Raw genomic sequence first — 8,211 nt, 5'->3', positions numbered from 1 at the left:
GATGAGAGCGAAGCCAGGTGTGATGGCGCACACTTAAATCCCTCTGGGAGGCTCTGGAAGACTGAAGCAGGAGGATCACAAGTTCTATCCCTGCCCGGTTAAGCTAGTGACTTAGTGAGAACATGACTCAAAAAATAGAAATAGAGAAAGGGCTGGGAATATAGTTCAATGTGAAGGCCCTGGGTTTAATTCCCAGAACCACCATCTAAAAGACTGCAGTACACAGAGGGAGAGAGGGAGAGAGAGAGAGAGAGAGAGAGAGAGAGAGAGAGAGAGAGAGGGTTTGTAGTTTATTCAGCATCCTAGGAATTTGTTTTGAAGGCTGTTCAGGAAATATAGTTTACCTATTGCCGGAAGCAGAATGTCAGGGGAAACTTTTCAAGCTATGATTATAGAAAAGATGAAAAGAAATATATAGAAAGATTTAAACATTTCCAAAGTGGCACAATTAAAATACATAGCGGTCATGGGTATAGCTCAGTGGTAGAGGGTATGCTTAGCATGGTTCTGGGGTTAATCCTCAGCTAAAAAAACACTCTGCCTCAAAAACAAAATAAACAAAAACCCCACAATAAACAGATGGGACTAGATACAGACACAAAATAGAAATGTTACAGAGAATAGCCATGTACTGTGCTCTAGATTTCATCCTATTTCCTGTTTTCTTACTCAGTAGATTTTACAGATCCATCAACATGCTGTATATACTTCTAGTCTACTGTTTCTAACTTCTGCATAGCACTGTATGGTATTACTCCTCTCATTTCATCTACAAACTTTACAGTAACTGCCATAATATGGTGATGAATGTCTGGTACATAGTTTCTTATGAACTTGTGTGAGGGCATTTCAGGTAGACTCTCAGGATCATCACTGCTAGGTAACAGAGCACAATATACTTAAATTTTTTATTGATGGATTGATTGATTGCGATAGGGTCTTGTTATGTAGTTAAGGCTGGCCTTGAACACACTATGTTGCCCAGGCTGGCTTCAAACTTATGGAGATCCTCCTACATCAAACTCTCAAGTGCTGGGATTATGGGTGTCCACCTTCACATCCAGTTTAAATTTTATTAAATCCTGGCAGATCACCCACCAGAACAGATTATCCACTAAAGTATACAAGGATTTCCAGACATCTGTAACCTCCCTAAGAGTTGGCATCATGATACCTTCCAATGTTTGCCAATCTCATGACTTAAAATTGCATTTCTCTGATAACTCTCTGTTATATGTTTATTGGCATTTATATTTAAATTTTTTTCCTATAAATTGCCTATCACTATCCTTTGCTCACATTTCTGTTAGAACTCCTTTTTCTTGTGGATTTTGTTATTAGTCTCTTGTCCATGAGAAACATTTATCATAATCTCCCCTAATTTGTCATCTGGTCACTTTGTCTATGATAGTCTTTGTTAAAAAGCTCAGTGTGGTCGTGCACACCTGTAATCCTAGCACTTGGGAGGCTGAGGCAGGAGGATTGCTGGGATTTTTGAGGCGAGCCTGGGTTACAAAGTGAGTTCAAGGCCAGCCTGAATTATATAGTGAAACCCTGTCTCAGAAAGACAAGTCCTTATATGTAAAGTGGTCAATATGATTCATACTTCTCCTCTGTCTAAAACATATTCTCTAACATTATTATTAGGGAACTTGCTCTACAAGATATTTTTAATTCATCTGAAGTCTACCTTTGTGAGAATGTTAGTGTTTTAGTCAGCTTTCTATTACTATACCAAATACCTAAGTTAATTAAATTAAAAAGGAAAGGTTTATTTTTGGCTCACAGTTTTGGAGGTTTCTGTCTATGGTCAATTGACCTGTTGCTTTGGGGCCTGTGGTGAGGCAGCATACCATGGCAGGAGCACGTGGTGGATGGGGCTGCTTACCTCATAACTGCCAGGAAGCAATGGAAAGAGGAAGAGGGTCAGGGTCCATATATCAAGGGTACACCCCAGTGAACTTTCTTCCTTCCACTGGGCTCCTCTTCCTGTGATTTCCACACTTCTTGATAGTATTACAGGCTGAGGATCATTCTTTCAACACAAGAGCCTTCAGGGGACAATCAAGAGCCCAATTCTGGCGTTTAGGTGGGGGTGAAGTTTTGTTACTCGAACAGTAATTTAGTTTTTCTAATCTCACTGAAGAGTCAGTAACTCCCCCATTGACTTGTGGAGCCTCATAAGTATTTGAGTTTGTCTCTGTACCTTTTATTTTATTCCATCTGTCTATCTGTCTATTCTTGGTAATATAAATTTTTTAAAAATATTGCTACTTGATTTAAATATCTTGTAGGGCAAGTTCACTCTTTTTGCTCTTCATTTTCAAACTTAGATTAGCTATTTGGCATGTTTTCCACATAATGTTTAAACCCGATTTATGGTGCGATAGCACAGGAAAGTACACTAAAAATACACAGTATAAAAATACACGACACATCAGAGAGCATACAGTGTAACCAGCGTCCAAACCAAGAAATGGGACACTGCATCCTGCCACAGAAGTTTCCCCATAACTTCTCAAAAAATTATGGTAAAATTCTCACAAAATGCAATTAGTCTTTTTAAAAGCATTTAATGCATTCATAGGGTTGTAAATCACTATCTCTCTTTAGTTTCAAGACATTTTCATCAACCCAGAAGAATATCCATATCCATTAAGCAATCATTCTCCATTATTCCATCCTTTTCCTCCTGGGAAACACTAATGCAATTTCCCTCTCTATGGATTTGCTTATTTTTGATGTTTTATATAAAATGAATCATCTGATAGGTGACTTTGATTGTGCTTTCTTTTACTTTAGAGAGCATTTTCTAGATTCATCTAAGTTGTAGTACGTAGGAGTACTTCATTCTTTCTTATGGCTGAATAATATTCCAACACATAGATAGGCATTTTGTTTACCCGTTCACTCACGGATGGACATTTGGGCTGTTTCCACCTTTTGTTGCTGTGGATAGTGCTGCTATGCATGCCTCTTTTTAACTTTAAACTCTTCTCGCACTCTCGCAATGACTGCTTTGGTGACTATGCTCTTAAAAAGTAACTATGTCACATATTTTAGTATTGCCAATGTGCTGAATTTTACACAAATGTAACCATGCAGTACATAACCTTTTGTGTCTGGCTTCCTTTATTTAGCATCACAGTTTGAAGATTTAGTTAGCTATGTTGGGTATAGTTGTGCAGCTGGCCCTCTGTCTGCAAATTCTGCTTCTGGAACTTCAACCAATCATGGATAGAAAATATTTGCTGTATCAAATGAATACACACTTTTTTCTTACCACTATACAGGATAACAACTACTTACGTGATAATGTCTTGGTTTTACTAACCATCTCTACTTTTTAACTTTTGACTTCATTAATCACTCCCATGGTCTTTATTGTTTTCTTTCTGCCTGAGGATCTATCTCTTTCTCTGTTTTTGTTGGTGGCTATTTACCCAGGTTCTGGATTTGAACGTTTTGCTCATTATGATTAACCTTTCATGCCTCCTAAAATGCTCATTTAACGTGTTGCTTGGAATTTGCTCTGAAAATGGGCATGTAGCGTTTGCACTGGCATTTAGTTTTAAAGTGTAATATTTCGTGAATGATTTTCTAGCCCTCAAGCTATTTAACTACATGCCAATAAATTTTCAGATATGAGATTTAAAAACTATCACTTTCTTAGTTTCTCCTTTTGTATTAGTCTGAACACATGGTTTATGTGATATTGATCCTCAGTCATGTAATAAGACTGCTTTTACATCCTAATTATGGTCCATACTTGTAAGTTTCCTTGAAAAGATTGCTTACTTTCTGTTTGCAGGACAGAGAAATTTGAACAACTAAGATGAACAAATTCATATCATTATATAACTAAGCCCATTAGCTGCATGTTCAGTTCTGCATTACTTTCACTTTTGTCTACATGACTACTTTGTTTCTAGAAAGGAATGCTCAGGTCTCCAACTACAGCTGCTTCTTTATATTTCGTTATATGTTGAAATTCAAGTTGGCACAACGCGAAAAGTCAGGCAAATGGCTCAAAGACAAGAATGAAAGGAATAAACCCTTCATTATTTGTAGATGATCTACACCTACAAAGTTTACATAAAATGACTGGAATTAATGAGATTAGTAAGGTAGCTGGATATCAACCCTGTACCCTAAAGTAGATTTGAAGTTTTGTATCTAAGTAATAAAAAAATAGGAAATGTAATTTAAGAAGTACCATTGATAAAAGGATCCAAAACATTAGTTAGGACTTGGACAAATGTTACAAAGATGGACACCAGGGAGATGTCTAAAGATAGTGTCACATCATATTTATTTATTTATTTATTTTTTCTGGGGATGGAATCCTGGGTTACATGCATGGTAGAAAAGTGCTTTATTACTGGGGTGTCAGTGTTTTTTGGGGGGTCCCGGGAATAGAGCTCAGGACTTCATGCATGCCATGCAGGCACTGTGTCACTGAGCTAAATCCTCGACCCAAGTGCTTTACTGCTGACCTGTATCTCCAGCTCAACATCAGTGACTTTAATAGTGAACATTACAAACCACCTAATGTTTGTCACTTTGAGAATTGGTTAAATACATTTTAGGACCTTACATAGCAGAAACTATACTGCCATTAAAAATGAAAATGTTGACAATTATATAGTGACATGGAAGGATGTGCGTGTGTGCATGTGTGTGCGTGTGTGCGCGTGTGATGATTTAGATCTAAAGTGCACCCCAAAGCCTCCTGTGTTCGGAAGATGATTGGTTATGGGGCACTATAGCTGACTTGCTTTAGTCAGCCAATCAGAAGAGGTGGATCTGGAACGGGCATCTGTAGAGGCATGTCATCATGGCACAAGCAGCTTTCCTTGGCCAGACCCGTCTACCAAGCCATTTCTATCTTCCACTGACCGTGAACTTCAAAAATGAGCCAAAATAAACCTTTTCTCCATTAAATTATTGGTGCCAGTATTTTGTCAACAGTAAATGTGAAAAGTGACTAAGATAGTGGGCAACATATACTTCTTGTGGAGCTGGGAATTGAACCCAGGGTCTTGTGCATGCTAAGTATGAGTTCTACTACTGAGCTATACCCCTAGCCCCTGCAATAGATTTTTGCATAAGAAGAAATCCATGAGGTAGAAGAAAGCAGTGACACACTAATTTCATTTAAATAAAATAACATATACATCTCTACATGTTTATATGTATTGAGTCTAGAAGCACGTCCACCAGAATACTGTAGCTACCACTTCTTTTTGTGGTAGTGAGGATAGAAACCAGGGCCTTGCCATGGTAGGCAAGCACTCTATCACTGAGCTGCATTTTAGCTAGTCCCTTTAAAAAATTTTTTTTGAGACAGTGTCTCACTAAATTGCTCATGCTGGCCTTGAATTTGTGATCCTTCTGCCTCAGCCTCCCACGTAGCATGTGCCACCACATCCAGCCATGGCAATCACTGCTTGATGGGACCTTGGTGATTTCATCTTTGAATTTTTCTTTATATTGTGATGTTCAAAACAACAAAGACATGCCATTTTTATTCTAAAGTGATGGCTATATATTATTTTTAACTGGGGTAATGGTCACATAGGTGCTCATGGTATCATTTTTTCTTTAAAAATGTACATATATGATGGTGCACATCTGTAATCCTAGCTACTTGGGAGGCTGAGGCAGGAGGGAAAGTTTGAGCCCAGCCTCGGTAACTTAGAACCAGTCTCAAAACAAAAAGTGGAAAAAGGACTGGGGATGTAGGTCAGGGATACAGCACCCCTGGATTTGATCTCCTGTACAGAAAAAAAAGTAAATCTGTGAATTAGATAGTATTATAATATATATTTCATGATACAATAATGGCATTTTAAAAGAATCATCAAAACAAAAAATACAGCTATTTTTCACTTTAAAAAACTCTGCATCTTAGATAGTGATGGAGAGAAAGATAAAAAATGAAGAGTTGATAGATTCTAGATGAGACTGTGGGAAAAGCTGCTTTTAAAGAGTTTCTTGCAATGTTATTATTTAAGCCTAAGTAGAAACTGGAAAACAGCCCTGAACATGGAGAGCAGACAGGCCACAGCTCTCGGTGGCTGCAGAGACTGTGACCAATCACGGAATGTTCCAAAGACCCTCACCCTCAAGAACGGTCACTGTAGGGACAATATCTTTAATTACCTGATCAGCACAGCCATAGAATAAGGAGACTGTAGTGGCACCAAAGATGAGTTTGGGCCAGGAGAATTCTCTAGAGATGGAACCTCGGAAGATATGGAAAGCACTTGGGTTCGGGGTGTAGCACTCTGGTTGGGCAGTCCAGTTTCCTTCTCTGGTCTCTCCTGGGATGGCGTAGAAGTAATCATGCTGTAGCTGCTTGTATCCTCCCACTTTTCTAAAGGCTTAAAAAAAGCATAATATTTACCATTTCCTTAAAGAGCACAGTAACACATGAGTGAAGAAGCAAGAATGCAAACTAAGACCCAATGTGATTGGCGGTATTCCAATCTGGCACATGACTGAGACCTGGCCAACATTCCCTGTCTCCTGGGCAACCAATGACGTATGAGGAATGGACGTGACCAAGCTGGGCTATTCAGATTTGCTCTAGTGTTCTTGTGCTGATGAAACCAAAGAAAACTGCTTCTTTCCACTAACCTCTCTCTCTCCCTCTCTTTCTCTCTCTTTCTTTTTCTCTCCATCTCTCTCTCTTTTCCAGTACTGAGGATTAAACCTAGGGCTTTGCACCGAGCTATAGCCCTAGCATTTTAAAATTTTGTTGTTTTAAAATTTGAGACAGGGTTTTGCTAAATTGCCCAGGCTGAGCTCAGACTTGGAATACTCCTACCACAGCATTCCAGAGTGCTGGGATTATAGGCCTGTGCCACCAGGTCCAGCTCCTCTGGTTCTGAGATAACACGGTGATCCGAAGCTCTTTTGTCTACCGGCTTTGAACTAAAGTTCTGTCACATGTTATGCAAAGAATCTGGACTCAAACATAGATTAATATTCTTTTTCTCTGCAATGCCAGCAAAACATTTATAAAATTTCCTAGTTGAAATTTTCTTCAGATACTATGGTGCTCCCAATATCCCAAGTGATAAAAAATCTTAACATTAAGGAAAAACATTTTAAAATGTACTGAAGCATCCATTTCACAATGTTTTATTTTGCCATATAATGCCATGTTCCTTTGAAATAGGCTCAGTGTTTGAAATGAGTTCAGAGTCATTTGGAGTTCAGGATATTGAGTGACTATTGAAGATACTTCTTGGCATTTGTAAACATGAATTCATATGGATTAAAAAAAAAAAGTGAATCCAGGTGTGGTGGCACACACCTGTAATTCCAGCTACTTGGGAGGCTGAGGCAGGATGACTGCACATTTTGAGGCCAGCCCAGGCAACTTAGTGAGACCTTTTCTTAAATAATTTTTTTTTAAAAGGGCTAAGGCAGAGCGGTCATCACACGTTATTCCCTCACGGCATTCCCTCACGGCAGTTCAGGTTACTTCTTCAGAGGGGGGAATGTTATAGGTAGCTGAGTTAGATAGAAATATTATGCGAAGTGAGACAGGGCCAGGCCCTCAAAAGAGCCAATATGGAAGACAAGATACCTTGCCAATGGAGACATATTTGCTGTGGGCCAGACCTCAAGACAAAACACTAAACAAATTCACCTACATACCTCCCTAGGGATAGACATCAGGGATTGATATTCTAAATAGGTTGCAATCACTTTGAAAAAGCCAGGAAGAGGGGGCTGGGGATTTAGCTCAGCGGCACAGTACCTGCCTGGCAAGTGCAAGGTCGTGAGTTCGATTCCCAGTGCCAGAAGAAAAACCAAAACCGAAAAAAAAAAACAAAGCCAGGAAGAGTCACTAACCCAACCCCCTACAGGAAAAGCCCCTGTTCTATATTCATATCCACTTGCTACTCGCTTCCCCATTTGATCCCAATTTAATCAATTTTACCTGAACAATTATACTTGTAATCTTATTGGTTGACCATAGTTTTGTCCCACCTCATACCCACCTTGTAATTTCCCATTTTCCCCTATCTCGGACCTGCCTCACCTCGTGGTTTTGCTCTATGAAGTCCCTGGGAAGGGCAGGGTCCTTGGCAACCCACTCAGGCCCCCTCTGTCCCTCTCTTGAACAGAAACTTTCTTTCCCTCAATAAATACATTTTGCTCTTAAAAACAAACAAACAGAAAAAAAAAAAAAAA

At 39.1% G+C, this 8,211-nt stretch overlaps 1 protein-coding gene across 2 annotated transcripts in view; it reads right to left on the bottom strand.

The window, feature by feature from the left end:
• LOC102025978 (sodium/glucose cotransporter 1-like) overlaps positions 1 to 8,211 on the bottom strand; it is a 62,491-nt gene that overhangs the window by 25,357 nt on the left and 28,923 nt on the right. For both annotated transcript variants that reach the window (XM_005396369.1, XM_005396370.1), the window contains exon 8: positions 6,166 to 6,386. In XM_005396369.1, coding sequence (XP_005396426.1) covers positions 6,166 to 6,386 — 221 coding nt within the window. The remainder of the gene's footprint in view (positions 1 to 6,165; positions 6,387 to 8,211) is intronic.

The sequence above is a fragment of the Chinchilla lanigera genome, unplaced genomic scaffold, assembly GCF_000276665.1.
Source record: "Chinchilla lanigera isolate Chin_1 unplaced genomic scaffold, ChiLan1.0 scaffold00054, whole genome shotgun sequence".
NCBI classification, from domain to species: Eukaryota; Metazoa; Chordata; class Mammalia; order Rodentia; family Chinchillidae; genus Chinchilla; species Chinchilla lanigera.
The sequence above is the reverse complement of the archived record's forward strand: the minus strand, read 5'-3'. Positions and strand labels throughout refer to the sequence as shown.